The following is a 13,227-nucleotide window of genomic DNA, read 5'->3' on the forward strand; positions in this document are numbered from 1 at the left end:
TGCCTTCAAAGGCTCTGTGCTGGACCATACCAGGGGACCGTTACCAACGAGTCTCCCCTCATGCACTACATTAAAAAAAGAACAACTCAGTGAAGCCAAGCCTCAGCAAAGAATGGATTTTCAGCTGGTATTTCTTCTTCATTACTACAATTGATACTAAGGAGCTCCTGACTGCTGCAGCCTTCTTTACATCCCACCGGCGTAGCCAGTGCTGGTGAGTGGAAAGGCAACAAGTTACAGGTACACGTACAGGTACACGAAGTTACTCAACACTAGAAAGGTCCGGTTTGTATTTGTAAGCGTAACTTGCAAGCAGATTACCACATCCATTTTTTGGTTTTGTTTTTTTTTTTTTAGTGTGGGATACTGTGAAACTGTTGGTTAGTACCAGAAAAAACTTACTTTCTCTCCTCTTTCTCCTTTTGGACCTGGCAACCCCTATAAGGAAATAAAAGAGAAAAAAAAAAGAAAAGACTAGGGAAAGGAAAAGGAGAGGGAAAAAAAATAATCCATGGGGATGTGGGTGACATTAGTGGGACATGGAGCACAAAGTTTGTTTCCCAAACTGATCGTTTCCTTGACCTCATGACAGTGACTAGAAGAGCTTCAAGCTGATAGGAATCTTTTGGTCTCTTTTGTAAGAAATAATAATAATAAAGCAGCATCTGGAACAGTGGCATAAAGCACTATCAATGGGGATGCAGAAATTCCTCAACTGCAATCTTAGAACAGATTTCCCAACATAGCAGGTGGCTTTTAACATCTGAGAAGAAGAAATAACTGTGACATCTAGACCTGCAGCTGCCCCTAGGAGCCCAGTGCTCAGGACTCCAGCTCAGAATGGACTCTCTTGCTTTATTCTAGAATCTTACACTAGAACTTTGTTGGCATGTTGGGTTTTGTGTAGCTTGTGAATCTACAGAGAGCAAGGGGAGGTGGGATTTGTTGAATGCTTTATCATCAGCTAAGTGGCCTGGGCTTTGCATGTCCAGACATCTCCTTAAGAAGGATGATTGTGAATAAAATTTTCTGAGGGAGAAAAATTGTGAAAAAAAGTTCTGAGGGAGAACTGCTGTGGGAACAGCTTGTTTCCACTCCATTATTTCACATCTTGACCTTCTTTGAGGCCCGAAAGCAGAAACTTACTGTTGGCCCAACGTCACCTGGAGGTCCCTTCTCTCCGCTGCTGCCTCGGGAGCCTGTCACTCCTTGGAAACCCTGCAGACAGTAATTACAAGACACAGATAAAACTCCAGTAACTTCCTAACTTTCTTCTTTTTCTGTTCAAGGCTGACATCTCCCTTCAGCTCCAGGGGCACCAGCAGCTTTTGTTTAGAGGACTCTAGGAAGGGCATTGGAGCCTTAAGGTTTGTGTCAGTACCTCGTCCAGCCATGAGTCCAATGTTAAGAGTATATCATGTATGAGTCATGTTCACATCATTTCCTATTACTGTCTTAATTATAGTCAAGACAGAAAAGCTGGGTTTTCCCAGCAAACTGCAATGTGATTTTTACCCTACAGGCTTTAAAACCTTCATTACATACTCAGATTTAGACATAGCTTAGAGCATCACCCTTTTCTTCAGCCTCCTAATACCATGCTGTTGCTTTCTTTTTCGTTTAAGACCTGTGTTTTCCTCTAATACTTTACAACAACAACAGCAGCTTAGAGAATGGGAAGTGCCTTCTTTGGTCAGCTCCTCTTTGTGACGTTTCTGTGTCCTTTGGAGCCATAAAGGGTAGAAAAAATAAGCCAAAAACCACCAGTAGAAATGCGTTTTTATAACTTTCCAGCTATTATGTTTAAGTTCAATGGAGATTAGCAACTCTTCTGATCAGCAAAAATGAAGGAAATCTTGAAGGCAGCACCAGTGCAGCTTTCAAAGCCTGCTCTGAAGGCTACAGTGATTTCCTCACGTTTAGAAAGCTGAGGTTCAGCCCTGGCAGCTCCACATCTTCCCAGGTTGAGCAAGTCAAAGTGACAAGCCAAACTCAACCTCAGCTGCCATAAATACCTAACTTCAGCCCAACTACCGTGGGGTCTAATGCAAAGACAGCAGTGAGCAATCTCCATCTTACACTATTCAGGATTGCCAAATTCCCTATAGTTCAGCAGCAAGCATCAGTAACTACCAGGTCCACCACCCAACACCTAAAAGCAAATTTGTTTCATCTTCCCACGTGAAGCTCATGTTTCACAGAGCTTGGAAGGGGCTGTGATGCATTTGGATTAGCAGATGGATGTAAATCAACAAATGTTAAGGTTCTGCCTTCCTGGGCACAACAGAGTGCAAATGCATTTATCCACATAGAGCCCTGGCTGCAAATCCTGAAAATGGTGTGGGGAGAAACCTTTCACACTTGCCTGCATCCTGCAGCTCCTGCTGATCTCAGTCCAACAAGCCCAGATACCTCAAATTCAACCAACAGATGATAAACAGTAGCACCAGAAAAGCAAAAACAGAAGAACAAGCAGCCTCTTGGTGGGTCAAAGCTTCCCCAGAAATTGCCAGAAGCAGCCAAGTTTTTTCTTCTTGCCCTGACAGTGGCAGGGAAAGGGGACATCTGGACAATGTGCCAGGAATTCCCTGTGATGCCTCGAGAAGGGGTTTTGCCCTCGCCCCTCTGGGTGACAGCTAGTTAGCAGAAACCACAAGCCCCTGCTGAGGAAGAGATTTCGATACACAGCACAGTGAGTACTCACCCTTGGTCCAGGAGGTCCTGGAGGCCCAGCTGTGCCTTCTAGTCCCCTCACCCCCTGCAAAGCCAAATCCAGTAATTTATTAACGAGAGGATTCAAAGGGACCTAGTAAGCAGTAAGGTGTTTTTTCCATGTGCTGCTGTTAACAGAAGCCTGCTAGGAATGGGTAAAAAAAATGCATCTGCCAAGCAGGCAAGGAGGGTGGCACCTGGTCAAATCTGGCCAAACCTAAGATGGCCACATTAATATTTTTTTCCCCCTAATCCCGCTGACTTTGAGAAAAGACTATTCATTTATGCACTGAGTGCATTAGGAGAACTGAATGTTTCAGGTCTCTGCTGGTATGATCACAGCAGGATTTTAGGCACCCATGCATGAAAACTCAGAGGAAAGGTACTTTACCTTTGCACCTTGAAGACCATCCTTGCCCGGAGCTCCCTGCGCACCAGGAATGCCCTGTAAATCAGAATTGCTGGGTGAAGTTGGTATCTGATTGTCATTGCCCTAATTCATCTTGTAACAGGGGACTTCAGAAAAAGATGGAAGAGGAAACAGTTATTCATTAAACAGAGCAATCGCTGTTATCCCACTTTTAATTCCATTATATCTAGCTTCCAGATAGGTCTTTCTTGCACCAACTGACTCAGTTTCCCTGGGGAAAGTGAGGACACTCCAAAACTGAAGGCAGTTTCCAAGTAGGCAACAGTAATAACTCTATGGCTTTTCAGTCTCACTCAAAGCAGTTACTGGGAAAAATGGGCAAATATCTTCAACAACTAGAAGGAACGGTGTCTACCAGTACCTGCATGCCAGGACTTCCAGTGTCTCCTTTCTCTCCTTTAATTCCTGGTGGTCCCTTGGATTAGAACAGAAGCACAGTTAGGCACACTGCAGCACCCTTTAAGGCAAACAACATCCTCCTGCTCCACATCCACGTCCTAGGTTGTTGCTGCTCTCTGCAGTGCTACAAGGTAATTTACAGCCATGTACAGCATGTGCAGGGGGATTCTGCCATCCCAGGCGTGCACGCAGCAGCCTCCACCTCTGCTCCTTGCCAAGCAATGACTATCATTGCAAAGAAAAATGCTTGAATACTCCACTGGGCTGTTTTCATTAAAGGCTCATTAGGGAGAGTCTGGACAAAAGCAGTCTTTTGCCAGAATGACTAAATGCATGGGTTTGTCAGCATGAAGAAAAAAAAAAGAAAAAAAAAAAAAGACCATCTCTCCCTAGTGCAGCTGTCCAGCTGTTAGCAAGGATGATGTAAACACATAGATACGTTTTGGGGGCTTTATTGAGACACTCACTTCTGAGACATGTTCTAACTGCAAAGAGCAAGTGACAGAAAAAAAAAGGCAGTGGAAGAGATCAAGGCAGTGGAAGAGATCACATACCACAGGACCCTGAACCGTGATTCCTTGGGAACCTGGAGAGCCTTGCTGGCCACTAGGACCCTCTGGCCCTACTTGTCCAGGTGGGCCTGGTTCACCCTAAAGCCAAAGACATGAAATCAAACATAAGGAAAGAAAGCAATTAGCGCCTGCTCTCCATATGGGCTGCACTGCATGACCCAGGTCAGCACAAACCATCTGCAGGATTCAGGATGACATCATCCAGGGCAGTGAGGGGGTCTTTAGTAACCTCAGCTGCCTTTGCCTTTTAGGTCTGTTTTGGAGCATGTTTTACAGGAGAAGACAGCAAAACTGCAGAAGGTGCTTTGCAAAGCACAATTCACCTTCCCAAGCAGCAGGGCATTCCCATTATTCAAGGTGGCCAGAGAGCAAAGGAGAATGTTCCTTTTAACCCATGGCTGAGATCTGCGTCCATTCTCATTCCTTCCCTAGCATCTTCCCCATGTAACCATGCTGCTTTCCCAGATGTCATCCCAAAGAAGGGGACCAATGGGCTGGTCTGGCTCTGCCCTGTCTTGATCAGACACTTGCACTGGGGCTTGCTACAGACCAGGGTTTGGGGATCCATACCCGGCCATTCCTCATGCTCACCTCAGGACTACGCCTGAAGGTTTTGCATGGTTCTTGCTCTGCTTCACTCCTCACTCTGCTCTGCCCCAGAGCAGCACCAATCTGTCTGGTTTGGAGGCTTGGCAGCCACAACAATCACAGAACAGCACAAAGACTGACCATTTTCCAGCAAGGCTGCTTTCAGAGAACATTGCTGACCACGTACATGGCATTAATTCAGCGTAATCAGGCTCATCATCTCAATTTCCAAAGCCCAACTGAGCATTTAATTAATGATAAGTAAACCCATCCTCCTCAATGCATCAGTCCTTAAAGCTCTGTTCGGGCTCTGCTTGGCACAGTGAGACAGTCCCCAGCCTAAGGAGTCCAGCTCAGACCAGGAATGAACACATCCAGCTGCACTAGCAGAGGAGTCTGCACTCCTGCATCGTAACTCTGGCGCAGCTTGAAGCAAACAAAGCCAGAGGTAGTGCTGAGTGTCAGGACTCACCTTGGGTCCTGGCTCCCCCTGCTCCCCTTGTGGTCCTCTTCTCCCAGGGCTGCCCTGCCAGTAGGACACAAAGCTGCCATTAGGAATGTCGTCACCTTTATTGCAGTGTAACCAGGAGCCTAGGAGACAGAAGCTGGTGCACTTGGCTATGCACAGGGAATCACAGAACCATGGAATGGATTGGGTTGGAAGGGACCTTAGAAATCATCTTGCTCCACAGGCAGGGACCCCTCCCACCAGCCCAGGCTGCCCCCAGCCCCGTCCAGCCTGGCCCTGAACCCTGCCAGGGACGGGGCACCCCCAGCTGCTCTGGGCAGCCTGTGCCAGCGCCTCGCTGCCCTCACCACCAGTGAAGAAGTGACACACGTTTCCTGTGCCTGAGAGCTCACAGCAAAAGGAGACAAAAAGAAAATGAATCAAGTCACCCAGCAAATGTAGAAAAGAGGAGAAGGGAGGAACAGCACAGCCCCTCCGTGACGGGCGGTGGGTGCACTGCACTCGCCCCCAGCAGGGAAAGCTGCAGTTTCAACCTCCTCCCTCCAACTCCCGCAGAGAATCCATGCCAAGACACATCACGTATGAGCCTAGGAAGACATTTGAGAAGAAAAAGGAGTGGTGCTCCCACCCACAGCCCTTTGGGACTACGCTGGCTTTTATGCTCTTGTCCCAAGAGAACAAACCCGTGCTGAGGTGGGGGACAGCCACCAGCTCTGGGGACACCTGGCTTAGCTCTGCGTCTGCAGAACTGCTGGGTGGAGAGAAGAAACCAGTCTTCTGGCATGAACCAATATCATGTGATCTTAATCTGGAAGCTGCTATTTTTGAATCTAAAAAACACGATGGGTTTGAATTAAAAGGCACAGGAAGGCAGCTTGGGGAAAGGTGCATTCAGAAATGCCCAGAAGCTCATTTCAGAAGCCAGCTGGACCTGGTCAAAAACACTCATTAAGGGCAGTGATAAATACAAGGTGGGACATAGCCCTGCTAACTGGAGTTTTAAAAATAGCAATGAGTGCTCCTGTGACTGCAGCAAATTATCAAGGGTTTAGTGGCATGAGGGTAAGGTTATGTGTCAAAACCATAATTTCTCTAATGCGTAAGAGAGTCCTGCTTTTTTTAAAGACTTATACTGCAGCGATGTTTAAACCACGGGGCAATGCAAGCTGGTAATTATGCACTTAGGATATTGAAGCAAACCGTGATAGCGGAGTGTGCTGTTAATTAAACTTCCACCAGAATGAGCACATAATTACTCGGCAATGAAGCACTGCTCCTTGCAAAGCGTGGAACTGAATTAACGGTTAAACCACAGTAATGCAAGAGGTGATCTGAAACCTGTGCGCTTGAGAAAGGAGGCCAATGTTTACTAAATGGTTATTTTCCAGGAGAAAAGCTCCCGGAGCTGTTGAAATGGAGTGCTCTGGACACGCTGTCAGGCTTCAGCTGCCTTGTGCAAATAAAATGTTTTTCCCCAAAACTTTCAAAAAGCAAACTTTTTTGATAACTGCTTCCTAGTGTTTGATTGGAATATTTTCTCCTGCAATTTAAGCCCACGGTGACTCTCCTGTGTCCATGATGGATAGCGCAAAATATTGCATTTGCCTTTTATCCCTGAGCATGTTACATACTTAATGACCGTTATCACTTGCCCCTCTTTTTCTTCAGGCTTTTCTTGCAGGGCACATTCACTGTAAAGGGAGAAAGCTTTGTGGACAGACAGGATTGCAGTGTCTCCCCTTTCTCTTTTCACTGCCATCTCCCCACCCCCCTTCCAACAGTTAGAAGGCTCCTACCTAACACAGAAACCAGATAGGAAGGTTTTGTGGTGGGTTGTTTTTAGTGGTTTTTGTTGTTGGTTTTTTTTTTTCATTTACAAAGAATTTCAGAGCCTCCAATCCATGAAATCTCTGCAGGCACCAAAGGTGACCCGTCCTCCTCTCCTAAGAGGATTAACGTGGCACCAGGAACTGCTCAGCCTGTTCCCAGCTGCAGCTGTTGCGTTGCCACCTCGCCATCTCCCCATTTCATCAGCATCTGAAATCTGAAGGGCACCTCTCAGCCTCGCCCTGCGTGAGGAGGCATCTAGGACAAGAGCAAACGGCCTCCAGTTGCTCCAGGGGAGGTTTAGGTTGGCTATTAGGGAAAATTCCTTCCCCAGAGGGTGGCCCAGCACTGGGACAGGCTGCCCAGGGACGTGGTGGAGTCACCAGCCCTGGGGGGGTTAAAGGACACGTAGATGTGGCGCTCAGGGACGTGGGTTAGTGGTGGGCTTGGCGGCGCTGGGTTAACGGTTGGGCTCGGTGATCTTAAGGGTCTTTTCCAGCCTAAATGGTTCTCTGATTCTAAAATTTTGCGGAACCCCAGGAGCATTGAACCTCATGCCTACCATGCCCAAACAACATGAATCAACACCCGTGCATGCAACATGCTGCATGGAAGGTGAACTCACAGGGGGCCCTGGAGGTCCTGGCAAGCCCGGGCGGCCAGACGTACAAGAGCAGGCGGGAGCTAAGCTAGGGCAGGTGTCCTCATCCCTCTGAAACAAAAACAAGCCCAAGTGGCATGAGCAGCTGCGTAGCAAGAGCAGGATCGATCACAGGTAACATTTTCAGTCTTTCAAAATTCAGCCTTTCAGTTGCAGAAAAGCAGAATTTTTCTCTACTCCACTGAGAGATTTTTGTGAACAATTCTTTTATTTTTCTGTTTAATGTACAATTAATAAATTATATATATATTATTATACCTAAATATATAATGAGTACACATATATAAAAATAGATATATAAATATAAATAAAATATAATTAATAAATAACAAGTTTAGACAAAAAATATATGAACCAGTCCTACCTAAAATTTATATAACACATACTGGAGGATAATTTTCTCCTTGTTAAGTATTTGTACACCTCACAAAGTAACTTTCTGTGTTGAGAAGAAAAGGAAAGGAAGAGCAGGGGGATGTTGTGACTCAACACAGGGCTGAGGTGGCAGCAAAGCCATAGGACTGTCAGAGCTGCTGTTACAGATGAGAATATACACTGCACCGGGGTTTGGAGTTCTGTTTTCTTTTGAAGCAAACACAGTTTTGTTCACTTCACCAAGAAACACACAGATGTTAATCCCAAGAGAAAAGAAAAAAAGAATGGTTTCCCTCTTGAGTCTTTGCAGTGTCATGTCAGTTCCATCACCCCCAAATTCATGTCAGTTAGCAGAGTGGTCCCTCTTGTCTTACCAGTGCAGGGAGATCACAGCATCTGTCTTCCTCTGCCCCCACGCTGCTGCAAGTGATCTGCAAAGACTGCAGCTGGAACTGGGCGAAAAAGAGAGTTTGACAAGAAAGTAGCAGTGGCATGCACAGTCCATCACCAAATCTCAGGACATTCAAGTGCTAAAAATAATCTTCAGTGATAATTTAACAGGACTCTTCCATGTGATCCCAGCTATAAGTGTGCCCAAAAAAGCCACAAGATGAAAGGTACCCCTGGCTACAGGGTGTTTTACAAGCCCTCAGGTCTCTGTGTCTCGCTAAGCAAGTCAGCCAACAGCTTCACACTAGCAAAAGCCAAGTCTGTGGTGCACTCACAATCCTGCAGCAGCAGGCAGGTTCTCAAGTAACGGGGCTCCAGCATCACCAAAATGTGAAAGCAAACTTTGCTTTGCTGCCCTTAGGGGCATGGACACAACAGTAAATGTGGCAGCAGCATTTCCCAGGACAGATGTGATCCCCTCCCAAGAAACCCCAACCTGTCTCTCACCACATCCCTCAACTGCCACATGCGCCCATTCTGATTGACAAAGGAGCACACGCTGCACAAAGCCAAACCAAAATTATGAGGCAGATTTTTTTTTTTATTTCTTTGACACCATTTCTCATCTTTTTTCCTTCCTCTCCACGCATTTAACAACAAGCAAGCTGTACTGTCCAGGCAGTGTGGCAAGCAGCGTACAGGTATAGATGAGCCCCATAGATCAAGCGGCATTTAAAGGTATCTTAAATTAAATAAGGTTCCATCATAACCAGTACTGAGACACTCTGCCTTCTCAAGGGCAGCAGAGCCATGGAAGACATGAAACTTTTCTGGGCTTGAAAGGCAGTGGGAGCAGGGATGGCGCAAAGCTGTTCATTATTTAGCTCGCTCTGTCTAGCTAAGCTGCTAGCAGGGAGGGTTTGGGGGGGGACAAGGAAAGCACAGATTCCTGCCTTGTTGCCCCAGGCTTGCAATCAAATTACCACAGAATTTATTCAGGAAATAAGTGAATATTGCTCGAATACCACTGTCTCCTGGTTTGCTACACAGCTGACCTCGTATCTTACAGACAATTCCAGTGTTCACTTTTTTCCCAGTATATCCCAGATCTCTGCTTCTCTCTTTGCAGCTGGGAAGGCATATGGGACAAACTGTTTTTACTGTGTTGCTTTGAGGCAAGGGAAGTCATAAATCAAGTGATGCACTGCTTTCCCCTGGGCTTCTTGATCTAAAAGCAAAGCCAAGGAGTAAAAGCTTCACATAAGTCGTGAAGGATTTTCCACAGTCCCACTGGCACATTGTGAGTAATGAACTTGCCCCTTATTTTGCAGGTATTTAACACTTGTTTTAGGGACTAAGTACAGCAACAGAATGCCAGGCAATGCCATACTTGGGTGGCTTTGCCCTTTGGACCATGCACCGGGCTGTCACAGGGCATGACACCAAGCCCATGCTTCCCCTTACTCCTCTTTTTGCAGGGAGTGGGCTCCTGCGATGCACTAAGGACATACCCCCAGGCTGGCACCGTGTGTTTGGGTTCCTTGGGTTTTTTTCAAGTAGCAGCTGATGAAGAGCCTCTATAGTAAAGATTATTTCCCTGTCATTTGCATGCAGATAGGCAATCCCAAACAGGCTGGAGATGGAGGCGCATCCAGCTCTGCTTTCAGTCTCTGGCATTTCCCGATATCACTGGGTGGGGGCTGCTGTGCACAACCTTCCCTTGCAGAAGCAAGGAACCCTTCTGTCTGCTTCAGCATCTTAGTGCAGGATCTGTGCTCCCCTGGTCCCCAGATGATGCAGCCAGCTGAAGGCACCTCCGGAACATGCTCACGCTGCTGCCTGTGATCACAGACCTCAAACAGAGGTAGGAAGCGAGGGGGAGAAACTGCACGCTAGGAAAGCTCATTAAAATCACGGAGATCAGTGGGATCAGGGCACGGTTGTGCGTCACAGCAGCATTTGGAGGAATTCAGAGTCAGAAGGGTGTGAGATGGCACTCCTCTCCATCTGCCCACCCAAGCCAGCTCCAAATTTAAGCCCCCCTCCACTCCCCAGCCACTGGGGACTCACCGATGCAGACCCGCTCCTGGGTCCTCTGGTCCTCGTCACCTTTCCCAGCATGATGAAGCCAGCGGTGGAGATGCTGCCGACAGTGTTGATAGGTTTCTCTGCTATTTTCTTACAGTCCAGATAGAGTTTGATCTTGAAGTGGCTCACAGCCACGTGCACCTGGGCGGCAGGTGGAAAGAGGTGGGTTGGAGCTCCGCGACGAGATGAGGGAGTCTTTTAAAGACAGTAATGCCTTCTGCCCAATTCCCAGACTGCTGGTGTTACTGGCGGGGTGTTTTTAGTGAGCAAATGGATCAAGGGGGGCTCAGGAATAAGTTTCAGTATGTGCTGTGTCTGCTGTGCAACACTGCACTTTTCCCTGATGTTGCCCTCACCTCTCCTTGGGAGAAGCCTTTCTGGAGTTGTAGTATTTAATAATTCAGTTTTCAGATCTAGTTAAATAATGAAACTGCCTGCAGATGCCTGATGCTCATTTGGGTGGGATATCTTTGCTCTGAGGACATAGGTGGCCAAAACCCCACCCTGTTATGAGCAATAAGGTGGCTTTCTCACAAGGCTAGATTTTATTATTCCTTCTTTCCAGCACTAACTGGTCACCAAAATCCAAAATTCTAAAAAAAAAAAGTTTAATTTTTCAGGTTTTCCTGGTTATCAAGACCTAAAAAAACCCCTCAGTTTTGGAGTTTTGGGAGGGAAAGGGAAGCAATCAACATACGGAAATCATATCCTGAACATGGGATGAACCTTAATTCTTCACAATTATAAACTTCAGCATATCAAATAGGTTTGCCAGTTTCCTAGCAATCTGGATGCAAAGCATTTGTATAATTACTCCTCACTCTGAGCAAAACACATCAATGGCATAATATTCCCAGACTGGAGTGAGATAGTGAGCCATGTTTCTCCCTCTCTTGATAAGGACCTTATGGAAGCTCCCATAGAATATCTTCTTCACTTCCTGCTGGTCAAAGAAGACTTCCTGCAAATCAGCCTTGTAGTCATGATTGAAATAGGTCAAGGATTTCTTACTGGCTACAGGGAAAATAGGACAAATAACAGCTTAGAATTAAAAGAGGAATTGATTTCACCCACGTATGAACAATAGTAAATAAATAGGCTTAAACATGGTGAAAGACTTTATATGTTATAATGAAATACTTCTAAAGAATGGGAACAAAAAAGAATATGTAAAAGTACTGAATATGTTACAAATAGAGTAAAAATAAAAGTACCCCTTTTAATTGCACCAGACAGTATTTAAAATGCAAGGTTGGCAGCAAAACAAAGCTTCCCAAAAAACTGCTGCTGTGTAACAAAAACATTAGAAGTTGCCAAGTGAATGCCGAAAGGAGTTCTGCTGCTCACACAAACATGAAAATATGTTAATACAATGTCTTCAACAAGAAACCTTACGGTCAAGGTTAATGCCAAGGAGAGGCTGGAAGTCCTCATCTGTTATTTGCCAAACAGCGAAGGGCTCCTTGGGGGTCTCAGGCAGGAGGCGCAGGAGGATGCTGATGGTGTGCTCAGGTGGGATTGCAAAGAGGTGGACGTCACTGCAATGAGATAAGCCGAGCAAGGGTCAGAGGCTTAAAGCAGCGAGAGCCAGCAAGCGAAATCCTACAGAAAGGGCTCATCCATCTTGTTTCTTGGGCAGGGTGGCCTGGAAAAGCTTCACCCCCAGGAGCTGAACAGGATATGCCAGGAGACAGCCTGGCCCCTATTCTGTGCACCCACCTCAGGCTGTTGAAGCCTGTGCTGAGTGACGAGCCCTCAAGGGCCTTGCCCTCATGCTGGGGGGGATACCCAGGTGGAGCAGCTGGTGTCAGTCCATCACTGCCAGAGCTGCCTTGGGGAAAGCCAAGACACAGTGAGTGCAGCCTCGATGCTTTTCAAAACATAACCCAGTGGTAGCTTACAAAACATCCCTGCCAGGCTCCAAAACACTGCCCCAGGTCTCCTCTTCAAGAAGGAGGAATAATTCTCCTGTATTCATGGGGTAAATCTTTAAGCCTTGGCAGACATCAGTGTATGTGCCCTTCAGGGATAAGCTCAGAGCCCACAGAAAGCCCCCTCTGGGTCCCTGCATCCCAGCTGCAAAACCTGGGCTGAGCGCTGGAACTCGTGACCGTGCAGCGATGCCGGTCAGCAGCTGCTGGCACAACCCAGCTCCCTCCGCAGCCGCTGCCAGACCCATCAAAGCACCCTGGGTAGGAGCAGCAGCGAGAGGAGACAAGGCAATGAGGAAGGTCAAATTGGTTATGCCTGAAATACATTTGTAATCTGAAACAGGACACATTTGCATGGGCGTATACACAACTCATCAAGCGTCTTTTCAGGACTGATTCATAAATAATGCCAGGTTCTTCTTTCTCTCTCTGTTTCTGAAGGAGTAATGTCCTTGGAAAGGCATATATAGAAGCTGAACAAAAGGATTTGCCCATAATTTTCTGAGTATTTAGACCAAAGGGTTCTCTGAATCTCTCCCACTCTGTTTACTCTTAAGAAGATTTGCTTCTTTAACTAAGATTAAACTGAGCCAGTGCCTCAGTAATTAGGCTTTAAACAAAGTAGCACTGAATGTCAGGAGTCAGATCATTCCTGATTTATCATCGTAAAAAATGAATGAGGTCATGGGAGCTGCCTGGCCCGCCTGGGACCCTGCTGAGAAGCTTCGTGTTCAGTGAAACAGGGTCAAGTCACAGCCCAGAGCCACTGGTTATTCCCTCTCATC

The 13,227-nt window shown here is 46.7% G+C and overlaps 1 protein-coding gene across 1 annotated transcript in view; it reads right to left on the bottom strand.

Annotated features, from left to right (window-relative positions):
* The window catches only part of COL20A1 (collagen type XX alpha 1 chain), a 44,819-nt gene that overhangs the window by 5,022 nt on the left and 26,570 nt on the right, over nucleotides 1–13,227 (bottom strand). The window contains exons 21-32 of the mRNA XM_040609512.1: nucleotides 11,907–12,049; nucleotides 11,416–11,525; nucleotides 10,494–10,652; nucleotides 8,408–8,485; nucleotides 7,623–7,709; nucleotides 5,174–5,227; nucleotides 4,096–4,191; nucleotides 3,504–3,557; nucleotides 3,104–3,157; nucleotides 2,705–2,758; nucleotides 1,147–1,218; nucleotides 403–438 (exon numbers count right to left, since the gene is read on the bottom strand). Coding sequence (XP_040465446.1) covers nucleotides 403–438; nucleotides 1,147–1,218; nucleotides 2,705–2,758; nucleotides 3,104–3,157; nucleotides 3,504–3,557; nucleotides 4,096–4,191; nucleotides 5,174–5,227; nucleotides 7,623–7,709; nucleotides 8,408–8,485; nucleotides 10,494–10,652; nucleotides 11,416–11,525; nucleotides 11,907–12,049 — 997 coding nt within the window. The remainder of the gene's footprint in view (nucleotides 1–402; nucleotides 439–1,146; nucleotides 1,219–2,704; nucleotides 2,759–3,103; nucleotides 3,158–3,503; nucleotides 3,558–4,095; nucleotides 4,192–5,173; nucleotides 5,228–7,622; nucleotides 7,710–8,407; nucleotides 8,486–10,493; nucleotides 10,653–11,415; nucleotides 11,526–11,906; nucleotides 12,050–13,227) is intronic.

The sequence above is a fragment of the Falco naumanni genome, chromosome 10 (assembly GCF_017639655.2).
Source record: "Falco naumanni isolate bFalNau1 chromosome 10, bFalNau1.pat, whole genome shotgun sequence".
NCBI lineage: Eukaryota > Metazoa > Chordata > Aves > Falconiformes > Falconidae > Falco > Falco naumanni.